The 19,944-nt window shown below is 47.2% G+C and overlaps 1 protein-coding gene across 1 annotated transcript in view; it reads right to left on the bottom strand.

The window, feature by feature from the left end:
* The window catches only part of LOC126474525 (uncharacterized), an 87,693-nt gene that overhangs the window by 14,398 nt on the left and 53,351 nt on the right, over positions 1-19,944 (bottom strand). Inside the window, exons 2-4 of the mRNA XM_050101995.1 lie at positions 14,946-15,078; positions 11,416-11,556; positions 6,480-6,709 (exon numbers count right to left, since the gene is read on the bottom strand). Coding sequence (XP_049957952.1) covers positions 6,480-6,709; positions 11,416-11,508 — 323 coding nt within the window. The 5' untranslated portion in view covers positions 11,509-11,556; positions 14,946-15,078. The remainder of the gene's footprint in view (positions 1-6,479; positions 6,710-11,415; positions 11,557-14,945; positions 15,079-19,944) is intronic.

Here is a 19,944-nt window from a genome sequence, read left to right as displayed (position 1 = left end):
TTAGATAAAATGATAAAGCCCACCCTCACGAATAAAACTTAATACTAAATCAGCCGATGAGGTGTTTTAAGTTAAAATTAACGGCAACGTGTCCCGTAACCTAAGATTTCGTCGCACGGCAGTCAAACTGGGACAGTGCACCAGAATATAGGCCACTGTCAACCAGGTGCCGCATTGACACTGAAGCGGGTCTTCACGGCGCAGGAGGCAGCCGTGGGTTGCCCAAGGGAGGCCAATGCGGAGCCGGCCGAGAACCACAGAGCCCCTGCGAGGGGCCCGCATGGAGGACTACCACACATTCGTAATCTCCTTAATGGCACGCCGATTGTTGTGTGTACTGAGACTATGCCATTCCGTCTCCCAAAGCCGAGAAACCTTGGGGCGTAAAAACGAACACAGGTCAGTCATTGGAATGCCGATCTCCATAAGCGGTTTCCGTGTAGCCTGTCAGCAAGTTCGTTGCCTGGGATTCCGACATGTCCTGGGGTCCACACAAACACCACTGAACGACCGGACCGTTCCAGGGCATAGATGGACTCCTGGATTGTCGCTACCAAAGGATGACGAGCGTAGTACTGGTCGATAGCTTGTAGGCTGATCAAGGAGTCAGTACACACAAGAAACGACTCCCCAGGGCATGAATGGATGTGCTCAAGAGTACGAGATATAGCCATCAGCTCTGCAGTGGTTCAAATGGTTTAAATGGCTCTGAGCACTATGGGACTTAACATCTATGGTCATCAGTCCCCTAGAACTTAGAACTACTTAAACCTAACTAACCTAAGGACATCACACAACACCCAGTCATCACGTGGCAGATAAAATCCCTGACCCCGCCGGGAATCGAACCCGGGAACCCGGGCGTGGGAAGCGAGAACGCTACCGCACGACCACGAGCAGCTCTGTAGTGAAAACACTGCAGCCATCTGGCAAGGAATGCTGTTCAGTAGGTCCTCCATGGACATACGCGAAACCGACATGACCATCAGCCATCGAGGTGTCGATGTAAACCACTTCATGGTCTCGGTACATGTCAGGAATCGAGAGGAAGTGACAGTGGAGAGGCGCAGGATGAACTCAGTCCTTTGGGCCATGTGAAAGGCCCAGGCGAAGCCGCGGCCCAAGTGTACACCATGGAGGTGTACGCGAATAGACCTCGAGTATAGGTGGTAAAGGCAAGGACTCCAGTTCAGATAGAAGGGATCGAACACTAACTGCAATTGTAAGCCCTGACCTGGGCCACCGATGCGGGAGATGAACCGCCGTGGGTGGGGAAAGGAGACGGTAATTCGGATGCGGAGGAGAACTACGAACGTGTGCAACGTAACTAGCGAGCAGTTGTGCACGCCTGACCTGCAATGGAGGGACTCCAGCCTCCGCCAGGAGGCTAGTCACCAGACGCGGCCTAAAAGCTCCCGTCGCTAGTCTAACGCCACAGTGGTGCACTGAGTCGAGTAAACGCAACGCTGAGAGCGCCGCCGAACAATAAACCAGACTCCCATATTCGAGACAAGATCGAACAATGGGCTCTTTAGAGCTGCAGCAGCGTAGAGCGATCTGCACCCTAGTTGGTGTTGCTCAGGCGGATGAGGGCATTGAGGTGCTGCCAGCACTTCCGCTTATGCTGACGAAGGTGAGGAAGCCAAGTCAATCGGGCGTCGAAAACCAGTCCTAAAAATCGATACGTCTCCACTACAGTGAGGGGATCGTCAGTAAGGTAAAGTTCTGTTTCCGGATGAACGACGACAGAAGTGCATAACGCACGACTTCGCAGCTGAAAACTGGAAACCGTGGGCTGGAGCCCATGACTGCGCAATGTGGATGGCGCAGCTCAGGCGTCGCTCAGCAACACCTGTACTGGTGGAGCAATACGAAATGCAGAAGTCTTCTGCATACAGATAAGGTGAGACAGACGGCCCTACAGCTGCTGCTAGACCGTTAATGGCCACTAAAAATAGAGATACACTCAATACAGAGCACTGCAGGACCCCACTCTCCTGGGGGGGAACTATGGGAGCCACCAACTTGGAAACGGGAAGTACGAAGTGGCAGGAAATTCTGGATAAAAATCGGAAGCGGGCCTCTGAGACCCCACTCGTATAATGTGGCAAGGATATGATGTCGCCAGGTGGTGTCATACGCTTTGCATAAATGAAAAAAGGACGGCAACAAGGTGTGGGAAAGGCTGTTCGGATAGCAGACTCGAGGGACACAAAATCATCAGTGGTAGAGAGACCCAGGTGGAAGCCGCCCTGGTCCAGAGCCAGCAGGCCATGTGACTCCAGGACCCAACCCAAGTGTCGACACACCATACATTCCAACACCTTACAAAGAACGTTGGTATGGCTGATGGGCCAATAGCTATCCACATCAGGCGGGTTTTTGCCGGGTTTGAGGACTAGTATGATGGTGCTCTCCCGCCAGTACGATGGAAAGATGCCATCGCACCAGATACGGTTAAAGATCACGAGGAGATGTCGCTTGTAGTCAGACGAGAGATGTTTAACCATCTGACTGTGGATCCAATCTGGTCCAGGAGCTGTGTCAGGGCAATGTGCAAGGACACTGAATAGCTCCCACACTGTAAAAGGGGCGTTATAGGATTCACTTTGGCAGTTAGTGAACGAGAGGACTTCCCCTTTCATCCGCCGTGCTGAGAGTGCGAAAGAGGGTGGGGGGGAGGGAGGGGGGGGGGGGTGATTCACCGACGCAGAGGCGCAAGCGTAATGCTCAGCGAAGTGCATGGTAATCGCATTTGCGTCGCTAGATAACAGGTTATTTGCGTTAACGCTGGGAACACCTGTTGGGGTCTGGTACTCAAAAACTCGTTTTATCTTTGCCCAGACTTGGGAAAGTGACGTATATAGTCGAGACGTATCTCTCCCAACACTTCTGTTTCCGTCGTCTGATAAGCTGGTGAACGCGGACACGGAACCGTTTAAAGGCTGTGAGGTGCTCCAGGAAAGGATGCCGCTTATGCCGCTGTACAGCTCACCGACGCTCCTTAATTGCCTCAGCGACTTCTGGCGACCAACAAAGGACTGTCTTTCGCCGGGGGCACCCTAAAGAACGAGGGACCGCGTTTTCCGCAGCAGAAATGATCTCTCTAGTTACTTGGTGAACCACCACATCGATGTTACCATGTGGGGCAGAGTCAACGATGACAGCAGAGATGAAGGCTTCCCAGTCTGCTTTGTCTGAAGCCCATCTGGGCAGGCGTCCATGGGCCTGACGTGGAGCAGTTACAGGAAGATGGGGAAGTGGTCACCACCACACCGCTCGTCATGTGCTCTCCAGTGGACAGATGGGAAAAGGCCAGGACAGCAAACCAAGAGATCAGTGGTCAAATATGTGCGGGCACCTGTAAAGAGGCAGCAGTCGAGTTGTGACAGTAAATTTTCGACACCTCTACCTCGGCCAGTAAGCACAGTGCCATCCCACAAGGGGTTGAGAGGAAATCGCCCAAAAGTAGGAAAGGTTTAGGGTTGATCAATCAGTGCAGCCAATGGGTTCAGGGCTGCACCATCTGGAGGAAGATATACATTGCAGACCGCTATTTCCTGCGTTGTCCTTATCCTGACAGCCACAGCTTTAAGAGGAGTTTGAAGGGGCACAGGTTCACTGCATACTGAGTTCAGGACAAACTCTACCTGACGCACTATTATAGTCACTACAGGTCATCTAATAACCCCTATAGCCTTGGGGAGCAGGGATCCGCATTTCCAGGAACCAGGTTTCATGAAGAGCAATGCAGAAAGCAGGTGTAATGCTTAGGAGTTGCTGCAGCTCAGCCAGGTGCTGGAAAAAACCGCCGCAATTCGACTGAAGGATGACGTTATCGTGAGGTTGGGAAGGCATGAAGTGCACAAGGAGGCAGGTTATGCCTCAGGGTCACCTGCTGCCTCCGACAGTATTTGTAGCCATTTCTATGGTGCATGAGGAATCTGAGAGATCCAGGTCCGCAGGGAACAATAAGATCTCCACCACATCCTTTGATGCAGAACTGATAGGGGGTGGTGGTGTTGGGGCCACCAGACGGTCCTTGTTAGTTTGCTTGCTCTCTCGATTCTCTTTAGGGGCTTGCTAGGAAGATTTCTCCGAAGCAGCTTCTGGCACAGAGGAAGACTGAGCTCTTCGTCCAGCAGCTTTTGGCTCCTTGAGCCACTGGCGAGTGTCTGCCGTGGCATTAGTGGAGACCTTGAAAGAGAGGGCCCGAAGGGACCCCTTCCACACAAGAGGAGTCAGAGGAGGTTGTTACTTCTCTGGTAGGGGCGAGGGGACCGATGCACCTGCATATTTGGGGGGGGGGGGGGGGGGCTGCTCCCGAAGTAGGTGCTTTGGGAGCAACAGAGGAAGATTTGGCCCCTACCTCCAGGGGGCGGATGTATTCTGGTGGCCCAGAGCGCCCACTGTTCGTCGCACAGAATAAGGAACCACTGGCACTTGGATGGTATGTCGACATCAACCGAATTTCAAATTTATATTTAGTCTCTGTAAGTCAACCGGTCCAGGGTATTGTACTCCACGATTTTCCGCTCCTTTTGGAGAACTGGGCAGTCTGGCGAACAGGGGCAGTGGTGCTCTCCACAGCTGATGCTAGTGGGAGGTGGCGCACTTTGATTATCTGGTTGCAGTGGACGTCCGCAGTCTCTACATGTGGCACTGGAAGTGTAGTGGGAAGACATGTGCCCAAACTTCCAGCACATAAAGCTCGGCATAGGGGTATGGTTTAACGTCACAATGGTAAACCATCACCTTGACCTTTCCAGGCAATGAATCACCCTCAAAGGCAAAAATGAAGGGACCAGTAGCAAACCAGTTGTCTTTGGGTCCCCTGTAAACGCGCCAGATGGAATGAACAACCCGCCATTCTAAATTGGCACGAAGCTCGTCGTCGGACTGCAAGAGGAGATCGCGATAGAAAATGATCCCCCGAACCATGTTGAGGATTTTATGGGGAGTGACGGAAACAGGAATATCACCCAGCTTGTCAGACGCAAGTAATGCTCAGGATTGGGCTGGGGATGCTGTCTGAATTAAGACTGCGGCGTTTCGCATCTTTGACAGCGCTGTCACTTCTCCAATCTTGTCCTCAAGGTGCTCAACGAAAAACTGAGGCTTCATAGGTGGAAATGAGTCATCAGTTCTGCTACAGACTAAAAACCGAGGCGAATATAGCTCTCTCCATTCTGTAGCCCTACGTTCCTCCCATAATGTAGCGAGGGAGGGAAACGATTTAGGGTCATACCTGACGGCATTGTATTCGATCTCGCCCTTCTTAGAGACTGCTGGTGCCGTATTGTCAGATGACTTAGTCTGCTTCATTGCGGGCCATCCACCCTGATGCCACCAATCAGAGGCTCTCCCCACGGGCGCCACCCAGCCACAGCAAACGCCAACTGGCATGATGACCGTTGCCGCGAGTCCTGATTCCTCAGAAGGACAGGCATCTATCTACTCCTTGGCATACGTGTACAGTTTACAGCTCAGGCATCAGCAGTGCAATCCCTGCGTCGTCAGGGGGCTACCACCAAATTGTACATGATTTTATATGTGATGTGCGATTGTGGTTTGGTATCGACAGTAATTACCGTCTGTCTGATGGTTCTTAAAAGTTAAAATTTTTTTACTTAATTTTATCAGACTTCTATTTATGTCTATTAAGAATTCCGAAAATTATTTTTTAAATGACCTAAGCGTAATCTGAGGTTGTTTCCATATTTTTAATGTTTTGTATGTTTTATTTATTTCTATCAAACAATGGAAGGTCCAGGACAGAATATCAACAATTATGAAAAGATGATACATTGAGTTGCAGAGGAAGACTTCAATCACACATGAGCGCAGTGTTCGGTTGCTCTGACCAGACTTGCAGTGGTGATGTGGGCTTGGAGGGGGAGGGGGAGGGGGAGGGGGAGGGGGAGCGGGAGATTGTTTTCCCTTTATTTTCCGAAGAGAGCTTTCGCCGAAGCTCAGTGTGTAACAGGCTTTCTGTTGTTTGTCTGCAACTCAACTTGTCATCTTTACGGGGAGTAGGGAAAATAGATTGCTAATCACTGTAAATATGACACATCGAATAGTAACCTATCTTTTTCATGTGTGCTATGTATTTCCATGATTTACGAGAGTCCTTCAAGTGTTTTAGTCCCCATGTACGCACAGTTTAATGCCCAAGAGTTATAGCAAGGTTACATTATCTTTCTAGGCGGTGTGCACGTCAAAATCTGGTGGCGAAGGCCAGGCACTTATTGTAAATTGGGCGTATTAAGGTACGGTTTCGTAAATTCTTTAGTGCCAGTGAAGCGTGTGTTTTTTCTTAGGTAATTGTATTAAGTGTAACGGCAATAAACGTGTGCAGATTTTATTGATTTTTTACAAGATTGTCTTCAAAATAATTTTTTTTCCTTGCTTTTGCCGGAAAACTTCCACTCCCTGCTCCCTGCTATGTACCTCATTAAGTACTATATGTCATGACTCACCTGCACGTCTGGTAATCAACGATGCAGACTTCTTCCGGGACCTGCACGCCGTTACTACTGCACGAATATCGGAACAGCAGGTTGCTCGCCCAAATGTCTCCATGGGTGAGCACCACGAAGTCGCCGGTGCTTTGGGTGATAAAAGATTTCATGCGTTCCACCACTGACGGCGCGAATTCTAACAGTTTCTGGAGGTATACGCCGTTGTTCTGATATGCTTTTCTCACCATCTGAAAGAAAACAGTGAACTAAATTTTCGTAAGCAGAACATCAGCTCGCCTATGATAAACTTAAAAAAGGTAACCTTTTAGATAAGCATACAAGAATAAATTTCTTGCCTAGCTACATAACGAAATGGATTAATTTTTCATTCCTCATTCTTAAAGTATTTAATTCCTTCATTCTGAAAGTAGAATTTACTGAGGGTGTTTGAAAAGTAAATGCCAAAGAGCTGTACACAAGTAAGTCGCCGGGTCCGGGTGGAATGCCAAGTTCATTTTACAAAAGTATTCCACGGCATTGGTCTCTTAGCTTACATTTATCGCGAATCTCTCGCGTAGCGCAAAGACTCAAGCGAATGGGAAATAGCGCAGGTGACTCCATTATATAGGATGGGTAAAAGATTGAACTCCCAAAATTACAGACCACTATCCTTAACATCAGTTTTCTGCAGAATTCTATAACATTTTCTGAGTTCGAATAAAATAAATTTCCTAAATACCGAAAAGCTAACGTCCACGAATCAGAACGGTTTTAGAAAGCACCGCTCGTGCAAAACTCAGCCTGCCCTTCCTCGCATGACAGTCTGCGAGATATGGATGAAGGGCAGACAGCCAGATTCCATGTTTCTAGATTTCCAGAAAGCATTAGACACAGTGTGCCAGTGTGAACTCAATAAAGGTACAAGCATACGGAATAAGATCGCAGATATGTGAGAGGTTCGAAGATTTCTTAAGTAATAGAACCCAGTATTATGTCCTCGACTGCGATTGTTCATCAGAGACAAGGGTAGCGCGCTCCAGGAAACTGTGACAGGTAGGTGTACGGTAAGGTGTCGTTGTTGAGTGACTGTAGGAGGACACAAGATGACAGACAAGATATGTAGTGTCATGAATGGCAGCTAGCTCTAAAAGTAGATAAATGTAAGTTAGTGCGGATGAGTTAGGAAAAACAAACCTGTACAACAGCGATAGGAGTTGTCCTGCTTGAAACAGTCACTTCCTTTAAATATCTGAAATGGAACGAGCATGTCAGGATTGCGCCATGGAAGGCAGGAGGTTAATTTCTGTTAAGTGGGAGAATTTTTAGGAAAATGTGCGTCTATAAAGGACACGGCATATAGGGCAACCTACTTTCGAGCACTGCTCGAATGTTTGATATCCGTACCAGACGGATTACAAGAAGACATCGAAGCAATACAGAGGCGAGCTGCTAGATCTATTACCGGCAGGTTCGAACAATACGCACATGTTACAGAGATGCTTCGGGAACTTAAATGGAAATCTCCGGAGCGAAGGCAATGTGTTTTCTCGACCAACACTATTGACAAAATTTAACAGAATCGGCATTTGAAGCTGACTGCCACCAACACACATTTCACGTAATGATCACGAAACTAACATACGAGAAATTGGGGCTAATGCGCGAACATAGAGACAGTCGCTTTTCCTCGCTCTATATGTGATTGGGACAGGAAAGAAAGTGGTTAGTAGATACAGGGTACCCTCTGCCATGCTCGTATGGTGGTTTGCGGATTATTTATGCGTATGTAGATATAAATGTAATACGAGACAATGCATCTCGTTAACGAATCACTACGTCATCGGTAGGGTGAGCTGAAAAACATCAAATATTGTGGGTTCTATTGAGACTGATAGTAGTCAATGAAGATGGATTTATGTTTAAACCTTGACTTCGCAAATTCCCAGGGTATGACGGAGGGTAAATGTTGTAATAATGTAATTGCTACCTTGCCCTTCCAATTGCTTACTGTAGAGGACGATCGATACCTCTATTTTCGCCCGAATCTATCTAGTTTTAGCATGGCGATTACAAAATACGCAAGTAAGAGGAAGAAAGGTGTTTCTTGACTGTTTGATATTTCGGCTCTCGGAATTTTCTCCAAAAGTTTCTTTGTGACGCATGACACTTCCCTCATAGCATCTCTTCCTATAATTCGTTGTACATTGGTTTGTTACTCTCACGCTGACCAAACGAAACCATGAAGAAATGTTCAGTTCTTCGATCATTTTCTTTCAATTATCAAAACTAGTAAGGATCATAATCGAACAAAACTTAAGAAATAGTCGAATGGCGGTTTTACGAGCATCTCTTGTGCATAAATTACGCTTCCTTAGCCGTATTCCACTAAGCCCCAGTCCAGTATCTTCCATCAACGCAACTAGATTTGTGTGGTCGTTCCACATTTTGCCATTTCGGATAGCTACTTCACGATTGTGTTGGTCTCCAGTCTCCAATGACTGGTGGCCGATCGCGTAGTGAAATAATAAAAATGACATTTGAATCTAGCGACGATTATGCATAGCATTAGTTTATACACGATCGGTTGCCAATTTTTGAATCAGATTACCAAATGCTGTCACCTCCAGCGACAGCCTAAGGGATAGTTTCCGGAAACATTTTTCCCTCTGCAAGGTAGTATGCGCTGACAGACAGATTAGAACAGTGCCGGATAGGGACTTTAACCTGGAATTTTCACTTTCGCTTGAAAATGTTCCGACTTTGCTATCCAGGGTCGACTCACGGACCACCCTCACAACTTTAGGGCAAGTCATTAGGGGTATTTGGATAGCTCAGTGCTTCGGCACACGTTTTAATCTGCCAGATAGTTTCAAATCAGCGCACACTACCCTGCAGAACCACTGGAATGGACAGAGGATTGTGGAGTGTAGAGTGTACAGCTGGATTTTGACGTAGAGTGGGGGGGAGAGAGAGAGAGAGAGGGGGGGAGAGAGTGGGGGAAGAGTGGGGGAAGAGTGGGGGAAGAGTGGGGGAAGAGTGGGGGAAGAGTGGGGGAAGAGTGGGGGAAGAGTGGGGGAAGAGTGGGGGAAGAGTGGGGGAAGAGTGGGGGAAGAGTGGGGGAAGAGTGGGGGAAGAGTGGGGGAAGAGTGGGGGAAGAGTGGGGGAAGAGTGGGGGAAGAGTGGGGGAAGAGTGGGGGAAGAGTGGGGGAAGAGTGGGGGAAGAGTGGGGGAAGAGTGGGGGAAGAGTGGGGGAAGAGTGGGGGAAGAGTGGGGGAAGAGTGGGGGAAGAGTGGGGGAAGAGTGGGGAAGAGTGGGGGAAGAGTGGGGGAAGAGTGGGGGAAGAGTGGGGGAAGAGTGGGGGAAGAGTGGGGGAAGAGTGGGGGAAGAGTGGGGGAAGAGTGGGGGAAGAGTGGGGGAAGAGTGGGGGAAGAGTGGGGGAAGAGTGGGGGAAGAGTGGGGGAAGAGTGGGGGAAGAGTGGGGAAGAGTGGGGGAAGAGTGGGGAAGAGTGGGGGAAGAGTGGGGGAAGAGTGGGGGAAGAGTGGGGGAAGAGTGGGGGAAGAGTGGGGGAAGAGTGGGGGAAGAGTGGGGGAAGAGTGGGGAAGAGTGGGGGAAGAGTGGGGGAAGAGTGGGGGAAGAGTGGGGGAAGAGTGGGGGAAGAGTGGGGGAAGAGTGGGGGAAGAGTGGGGGAAGAGTGGGGGAAGAGTGGGGGAAGAGTGGGGAAGAGTGGGGGAAGAGTGGGGGAAGAGTGGGGGAAGAGTGGGGGAAGAGTGGGGGAAGAGTGGGGGAAGAGTGGGGGAAGAGTGGGGGAAGAGTGGGGGAAGAGTGGGGGAAGAGTGGGGGAAGAGTGGGGGAAGAGTGGGGGAAGAGTGGGGGAAGAGTGGGGGAAGAGTGGGGGAAGAGTGGGGGAAGAGTGGGGGAAGAGTGGGGGAAGAGTGGGGGAAGAGTGGGGGAAGAGTGGGGGAAGAGTGGGGGAAGAGTGGGGGAAGAGTGGGGGAAGAGTGGGGGAAGAGTGGGGGAAGAGTGGGGGAAGAGTGGGGGAAGAGTGGGGGAAGAGTGGGGGAAGAGTGGGGGAAGAGTGGGGGAAGAGTGGGGGAAGAGTGGGGGAAGAGTGGGGGAAGAGTGGGGGAAGAGTGGGGGAAGAGTGGGGGAAGAGTGGGGGAAGAGTGGGGGAAGAGTGGGGGAAGAGTGGGGGAAGAGTGGGGGAAGAGTGGGGGAAGAGTGGGGGAAGAGTGGGGGAAGAGTGGGGGAAGAGTGGGGGAAGAGTGGGGGGAGAGTGGGGGATCCGAAGCAGTGGTGAAACTCCGTATTCTAATTCGGGAGGAGTTTTAGTCCCCGCGGTATAGGCCGAAGTTTGGTTTCCTGTATAGTATCAAAGACAAATGTGGAGACGCTTCCTCTGAAAAGAACTCGGCAGATTTTTTTCTCTATTTTGTCCCATTCCAGTTTGTACGCATGTTTCCCGCTCTTTTACACAACTGGAATTATACCCAACTATCTCAGTTGCCACCGAGTGAGATGGTGCAGTGGTTAGCACACTGGACTCGCATTCGTGAAGACGACGGTTCAAACCAGCGTCCGGCCATCCTGAGTTAGGTTTTCCGTGATTTCCCTAAACCGCTGCAGGCAAATGGCGGCATGGTTCCTTTGAAAGGGGACAGCTGACTTACTTCCTTAGTCCCTCTCTAATTCGAGCTTGTGCTCAGTCTCTAATGAGATCGTTGTTGACGGGACGTTAAACACTAATCTCCTCCTCTAGCTGTCCTTTATGTGTAACTGATGAATGTGTTGTAAGATTCCAATTTGTCTTTTGTGTAACTCTGTGTGCTGGGCATAATATTAAAACTCATAAGGGTCGGCGTTAGCTACAGGAAAACCACAATATCTTTGAGGATTACAGCACGGGACAGCAGAAATAGAATACAACTTAAATTACTGCAGGATTAACACACTCACCTGCACAGCGTCTCTAGCAGCAAATTCTAACACAGGAGCATACAGCTGAAGAAATTTGTCAGTGTAAATCACTTCCCGTATGTTCTGCTGCATAAGTGAATATGTTGCTGGATCCAGGGTGCGAACAGCGAGTGAAGCTGCCTGTAGAAATACAAATCCATAAATAATAACTTTCTCTATTGTGCATTCATATGAGCAATAATATTAAATCTATTGAAAGACCATAGTAGTTAACATTTTGTAGCCTAATTAAAATTACTCTTCCTGATTTCCCTGTATCACGTGCCAATCATCGTCATTGTTGCCATAGTGTCAAAAGAAAAGATCAATATTTTTCCAGTGTTCAGTATTGAGACGTATAATACCCGAATGTATTGTATGTTAGAAATATTTAGTTTATTTCTATTGTTTCTTTTTATTGCTATCTTACCACTTGAACGAAATACAAGGGACAAATCCAGGGCTCAGAGTTCAAACAACTGAAATGACAAAGGAAACTGGACTATGTCGATTAGTGTGCAATACGTGCGAATACTTTGAGAGAGGAGTGAACTATGGGCATCTTTCTTACCAGTTTACAGTGGAGTGACGCCAACAACAATTTTAATTGCTTTAAGTGGAATGATAGTGTGTTGTATCAGGGAGAAAAAATATGAGAAGGAAGACAGGGAAGCAAAACCTTTCTGGCTCAGTACACAAGGTAAGGAGCACGTTACACTTGCGAATCATTTCGCTCGAGACACTATTCTGCATATGTCCACTATATTGACAGTTACGTAACTGTGCACAGCGGGTAATCATATGCATTAAATATTTGAAGAGTGTGATATACGTGACGACTTCGGACTACTACTGCCATCTTCAGATAAATGTAACAAACAGGAACAAGAGGGCAGGCGCCATTTGAGCCAAGGAGTCCTTGAGTGACAAGCCAATATAACTGGCCGCTTTGTTGTTATTTTCAGTAGACAGAAAACAAGAAGGTAAGCTCACAGTGGTTTCTAAAGCTCGTGTAGTTATAATTAAACTGATGGTGTTCCGAGAGTAGCAATGAGGGCTGTATACATGGCTGATCGCTCGCGGAGTATGGTGAAAAAAAAACTCCGATTTCTGCCACCAGGTGAATTTGTGGTGCTCTAAACAGTCAGAATGTGATGTAAGTACAGGGAAAGAGGAGGCGCGATCACACACAACGCAAAGCCACACACCGTCAGGTGGCTTGCGGAGTATGGATGTAGATGTAGATAGAAAGCTGGTTTTGGCACATTTATTAACATGTGGTCACAAATTACAACATGTGTTCAATATGATCTCCCGACTCAGCATCTCTCTGCATTCGTAACATGGCATGGTCGACATTACTCGTAGCATATGCGATGTAATCAGAGTATATGTCGTCATATGTTGTCTTTAGGATCAGGAAGAGTCCAGATACATTCCCGATAGATACGATCTTTCAGCGATCTCCAAAACCTGAATTCACATGGATTTAGGTCACGGAATCTGGAAGGTAACGCAACTAGAAATTGTCTAGAGATGATGCGGTCGTCATCGAAGGTTTCTCGAAGCAAATCTTTCACCTGACAAGCTACATTTCGTGCCCCCCTCCCCCCCCCCCCTCCCCATCTGGCATGAAACAGTGGTGTGGACACAGTCGCACTCTTGCAAAGCTGGAATCACGTTTTTCGCAGGGAGGGTCTTATGACGTGCAGATGTCATTGTACACTTAACAGGCCCAAGGGGTGTCATCTCTTCGAAGAAAAACGGACGCAGGGTGGAGAGGCTTATGAAATCAAGCCATACAGTCCAGTGTGCGATTTGCAGGGGGGGGGGGATGGGGGAGGGGATTTCCCCCCCTCTGCATCAGACCATCCCCTCCTTTGGTTTTAGGTTATGCATCCCAACCTGGGATGTTTATTTCACATGCACTAGAGTAAAACTTTACATATAATTTAAATTTGTGGAGTCGAACACCGAAAGTTTTTAATAAGTCTTACTATTAATACTATTAATAAGTTTCATTTTTCTATCATCAGAATATGTACAGTTTTTACAAATGTGCCTCTACTTTTTGAATTCCCCTCGTATACCTGTATGTAGATGATTTTGTAAATAAGCTTTACCTATAATGTCATTTTGAAGATATAACAAGGGATGGCTTTTGTGATAGAGCATACGCGTGAATAGTGAGTTTCGACATTAACATCTATTTATAAATAGCTGTTTAACCATGCGTAACGCCACGGTCCAAGTTAGTAACATATATAATTCTACTAGCCCTCTAAGACATCCCCCCCACTGGTAAAAGCACAAATCGCACCCTGATACAGTCAAACTGATGCAGTTGATATTCCCGCGCAACATGTGGCGGAGAAAGTCCCATATGCAACAGTTCTGTGCATTCACGGCTCCAAGCAGAGTAAAATGTCCCTCCTCCATCCAAAGAACATCCCCTGGCCACATGTAATCCATTTTCATGGGTGGTAAGAAACGAAAGGCAAAGTCACGGCGTTGCAGGCTGCCTTGTGGCTTCATTTGGTGTACATTACGAACCTTGTAGGGATATCAGTGTAAAGTCCCCCACAAAATCTTTTTAATTGTTGACCAGGGAAGAGAGAATTTCCGTGACATACTTCAAGCACTGGCTGTAGGATTTGAGGCATATGTTGCACGGTCGGTAGCTACAGCAACATCAGCAACTGCCTGGGATTGGGCCGGCTTCCTCTCCCTGCTGCACAATTTACTTCACCTGTTTCTTCAGTTTTCTTGATCGTATTCTGTAGTCCATTTGTTGACACAGGGCCTCTTCGCAACTGTTTCTGTCGGCGATATATTAAACAACTTTACCAACAGTGCACGTTATTTTCTTCTCAATATGTCTTGTGCAGAAAAGTTTCAAACTTCTTAACACTTTACACCAACACCCACTTCACAAAAGTAATCAACACCCACCACCAGGCCACAAACAGCATACTGTAGTCAAAAAAGGGAACATTCTGATTGCTTACTGTTTGGTGGCAGGAAGTGGAGCTATTACTTTCTTCAGCATACTCCACGAGCGCACCAAATGATTAACATATCTACGATGTTTCAGAGTTCTACCATGTGTCCAGCATTCTGAACGCCGTCAGTTTAATTATAACCACCCATATATATCACTGCATGTATTTGCTTTCTCGCTACATCAGTTTAACACATGAAAATAGAATCGCTGTAGGACGTGATGGCAAACCACAGCAGTGGTGTGCTGAAAGGGAACAGGTGCACACTCCTAAGAAGGTGGAAAACGTTAAAATGAAGAAAGTGTTCTGATATGTGGTTCTGAGTAGATAAGACGGGTTGCTGACGCAACTACTTAGGTCTGAAGATGATCCACAGTGATCGAAACACGTAATCTAATCAAAAATGTGCAACTGAGACTGGACAATAGAGGAAAATTATCTTAAATTTAGGAAATACATCAGTACTCTTTCTCGTCGATGCAATATTCGGAATATACTGGAAGTATAGTGCAGGATCCTTGTGCTCACCTGAAAGCGGCCCAACTGGTGGACGAGGAGTCGCAGCTGGTCCAATCCCAGGCCGCGGTAGCGGCAGGGCACAGCGAAGCCGCGCGCAGACAAATCCTCCAGCACGATGGCAGCGCCGTCAGCCGCCAGGCACCTGCGTAACCCCACAGTCAACACCCGGCGCCGCTCTCACACTCACTGCCACGCCCTGATTCCCACCACCACGAACATCGAGCTGCCTGCCAAAACCCAGCCACTAATTTGCAGACACCACACCACTACCGTGAGCAACGGAGCGGTCACAAACTACACAAGACTAAACGGGCCTTTTGGTTACGTCTACCTCATACTCCAAAGCCACCTAATGGTGTGTGGCAGAAGATACACCCGGCAGCATTAACTAATCCCCTCTACCCTGTTTCACTCGCAAATGGCACGTGGAAAGCACGATTGTCGGTAAGCCTCCGTGTTAGTTCTAATTTCTCGAATTTTCTCGTCATGGTCATTACGCGAGGTGTATGGGGGAGGAAGTAATACGTTGTCAGACTTGCCTCGGAAAGTGCTCCCTCAAAAATTTAGTAGTAAACGTCTCCGTGACAGACAACGACTCCACGTCTGCCACTGGACTTTATTCAACATTTCTATAACGCTCTCGTACCGACTAAACGGTCCCGTGACGAAACGTGCCGATCTTCACTGTATCTTCTCTTTTATCAGTCCTACTAGGTAATGATTGCAGATTGTTGAACAATAGATTCAGTAGAACAAGTGCCTTATAAGCCACTTTCTTCGTGGATGAGTTACATTTCTTTAAGATTTTTCCTATGAATCTCAACCTGGCATGTGCTTTTCCTACTATTTGCTTTATGTAGTGATTCTACTTAAGATCGCACTGTATAGTTACTCCTACGCAGTTTACGGTAGGTACTTTTTCCAGCAATTAGTCAAAAATAGTGTAGTTTTACAGTAGTGGATTTCTTTCCCTATGTGTGCTTACTATCAGAGGTTCCATGCCCTCTTTTAAATGTCGCCTCTCATTTTCATTAATTTTATTAATATTTTATGTCATTGCACGGTGGTAACAGGCCTAATAAGGTTATTCTAATGAGAGTATTTCTACTGAAAGCTCAAAATACCTTTTACTTGATTGCTGTGCATGTTGGGAACTGTATGTGGTCGTGCTTTTAGTTTCCTGTGTTACTTGCCTGGATGACCTGTGCAAAGAGAGCACTGGAGGACACAGCTCACTGCGTTTCTGGTGGGGGGCTGCACTTCTGCGAATACTGAGAGGGTCATACATCAATGGGCTTGAGCAACTGTGACCTCATTCGAGTTTCGCCTATTGTAGGCAGGGCGAAACGACATGCGAGCCGTCTGACTGTCTCTGCAGTTTGTGTGTTTAGTGTTCCAGCGCGTCTGGAACGAAGACTGCTGGCGCCGACTGACTACATTGTCCTCATGATTCTGAGAATACTCGTGGACCGTGCCCTGCTGGGCGGGACTGTCTGCTGCTGGATGGCCGGTGGTCTAGGCATGTTTTCGTAGCTGGTTCAAATGGCTCTGAGCACTATGGGACTTAACATCTGTTGTCATCAGTCCCCTAGAACTTCGAACTATTTAAACCTAACTAAGTTAAGGACATCACATACATCCATGCCCGAGGCAGGATTCGAAACTGCGACCGTAGCGGTAGCGCGGTTCCAGACTGAAGCGCCTAGAACCGCTCGGCCACTACGGCTGGCTCGTAGCTGGTCAAATGGCAAGTTCAGTGCCCCGAGCTAAATAGCAGAGGCATGATTGGTCAACTGAAGCTGACACCAGTTGATGTCATAAAGCCCTGCTCGAAACTGAAGGGAACGATCGCTATTGGCACGAATGATGTTCTGAGATAGTGTGGGGGAATTTTGGGATCAGCACTGAATGCTGATGCGCGGTTTTCGAGGGCAGTGGGAGTTGAGTAACGTCGGCTTCGCTCTTGCGTTCCGCGGGCGCAGGACAGTCAAGATATGATCTTCGTCGGAGTCTGAAGGTCTTGCGACTTAGTCGCACTTTTCCGGCAGAACTTAGAATTCTCGGACAGCCTTCGAGGTCAGGGGTTGAAACAGAGTTGCTGCACATCAGAAGTTGGCGCCTGCAAGTTGTTCTACAAATTGACACTTTTCTGCCGTTTCTACTTTCTTGTAGCAACCACGTCATCTTTGAACAATCTTAAACAGCTTCCGACGCTTCTTTATCATTTACTGTAAATAGTAACGGTCCTGCTGCAAAATTGCTTTTATATCTGTCGATTTTGTTCCATTAAGAGCGACATGTTGAGATGTATCTGCGAGGAAGCCTTGAATCCAATCGTAAGCCAATTCTGATAGACCGAGTGGAGCACAAAAACGGCGAACAGCGCTGTTCCGGTGGTTCGTTCACTTCAAATCGTAGGATTTAATCCAGCAACCCTACACCACTAAAACTGCGAATTGCGGAAATTAATGTGCTGACCCCGTGAAGCTACGGGATAAAAGTCAGGGAGAAGGAGGAGGGTGTTTTAGGTAACAATCAGACTGGAAAATAAGATGATTTGTGTTTAACGTCCCGTCGACAACGAGGTCCTCAAAGACGGAGAAGAATCTCTGAATATGAAAGGATTGGGAAGGAAATCGGCCGTGCCCTTTGAAAGGAAGCATCCCGGTTTTGACTTAAGCGATTTAGGGAAATCGCTGAAAAAATAAATCAGGATGACCGACGCGTATTTGAACCCTCGTTCTCCCGAATGTGAGTACAGTGTATTAACTATCGCGATGATACCTCGCTCGGTCGACCAGTTTAGCTTTAGGAAAAGTAAGGGCAGCAGATGGACAGTTCTGACGTTGCACTTGATAATGGAGGCAACACTTTTGAAAACTACTGACACATTCAGAGGATCTGTCGACCTACAGAAAGCGTTTGACAATGTAAAGTGGTCTATCACGTTCCAAGTGCTTCGAAAAGTACATAAAACTGAAGGGGTACGAGTAGGAAGCTCTCTGAGGGTACCGTACAAACTTAATTATGTATGAACACAATTCATCAAATCCGAGGTTCTAGAATCTGTACAATTTTCGCCTGTTGTCGGCACTGATACTGGCAGGATATCAGTCCCTGGAATTCCAGGACTTTCGGAAACGTTTTAATTTTAAGACGGGTAACGTTTATCGTGAAAGCTTGCTGCTTACCGAATTTCATAATTCTAGGTCGATGGAAAGTACGTTATAGGTTTTGATGAGTGAGTTTGTATCAAAATACGTGACAAATAATCGTATTTCTTATTTTGACTTAGAAACTGCAACTTGTTACACCGGCAAGGGACCGTAGACATTAATATGTGGTATGAATTTCAACTTTATACATCTACCCGTTCCTGAGAGAAAGAGGTCTGAACAGGCAGAGGGACAGGGAGGCAGAAGGACGAAGAGACGGAAGCAAAGCGGTACGATAATTGTTCCTTTTTTATCGACTGAGCTACTAAATCCTAATAAGATACAGAGAAAAGCTCGTAATATACAATTATTTCCAGTGAAAGTGAGGACGTACTTCCGGAACTGTTGAATGGAATAAACAGCCTAATGAACAATGAATGTCGATTGAGAGTAAAGCAAAGAAATCTGAATGTAATGAGGAGTATCAGAAAAGAGAAAAGCGGTAAACTTAACGTCGCAATTTGGGACCACGTAGCATTCGAAGTGAACAAATTCTACTTCCTTGGAAACAAAATAACTCTTGAGGGACGATACAAGGACGAGACAAGCAGTGCACTAGCGCAGGTAAAGAGGATAGCACAGTATCAGACATTTCTGAGAATGTACTTCTGGAGCACAGCATTGTATGAAACTGCATCACTGATTCTGGAAAAACTACAAGTGAATATAAACAGACAACTGAGATAAGGAATGTGGAGATTCATCTCTGAAACGGCGAGGAGAGGAATATGTGGAAAACATTGACAAGGAGAAGAGATGGAATGATTAGGAATATGTTAAAACATCAAGAAGTAACTTCTGTGATAGCAGAGGGAACATTAAATAGCAAAATCCATAGGGGAAGAGAGATTGGAATGTCTAACAAACTGCGATTAATGTAAGTGCTATTACGAGATGAAAAGTTTGCGTCAGATGATGATGTCGTGGGACGCCGCATCATTTAGTTAGCCCGTTGCAAGTAGTATTGTGTAAGGTACACCAAAATGTACAGTCGGGCGTGCGAATAGCAACGAGACAGCTGCACCGAGAGAAAGGCGAGCTGCAGAGGTGCTAAGAGCGCTAAGTAGCAGGCGAGGCTGGGTACGCGACAGCTGGCTGGTGCAGAACACTGGACGGTGCGTGGTGGAGGGTACATGATGTGCCGAAATCACCTCCCTCCTTTGCTGTCCTATTCGCAGACAATGTTAGAAGAGAAACGCTGTCGGTATCTCTCTGTATATACATTAATTCCTCAGATTATTGATGGTGGTTCGGCTGCGATATACTACCCAAGCAAAAGTATCCGGACACATTAGTAGACATTAGTATAGGGTGTGTCAACTCTTCGCCTTTATGACTGCTTCATCTGCATCTGCATTTATATCACTACTCTGCATATCACACTTAGGTGGCAGGCAGAGTGTTCATCGAACCACATTCACACTAATTCACTGTTATTCCACTTTCGAACAGCGCGCAGAGAAAACGAACACCTGTATCTTTTATGTGACCAGCCTTTCTCCCTATGTAGTTCGGCTCCAACAAAATATTTTCGCATTCTAAGGAGAAAGCTGGTCACTGAAATTCCGTAAGAATATCCTGCCGCAGCGAGAAAAGCCTTTGTTCTAATGATGTGGACACCAGATTTTTATCATGTCCGTGACACTCCCGGCCCTATTTCGCAATAATTCAAAAAGTATTGTCCTCCTCTGAACTTTCTCGATGTACTCCGTTAATGCTATCTGGTAAGGATCCCACACCGCGTAGCTGTACTTCAAAAAGAGGACGGACTAGCGTAGTGCAGGCAGTCTTTT

This window comes from Schistocerca serialis, chromosome 4 (genome assembly GCF_023864345.2).
Source record: "Schistocerca serialis cubense isolate TAMUIC-IGC-003099 chromosome 4, iqSchSeri2.2, whole genome shotgun sequence".
Taxonomy (NCBI): Eukaryota; Metazoa; Arthropoda; class Insecta; order Orthoptera; family Acrididae; genus Schistocerca; species Schistocerca serialis.
This window is presented reverse-complemented; position numbering and strand designations above follow the sequence as displayed.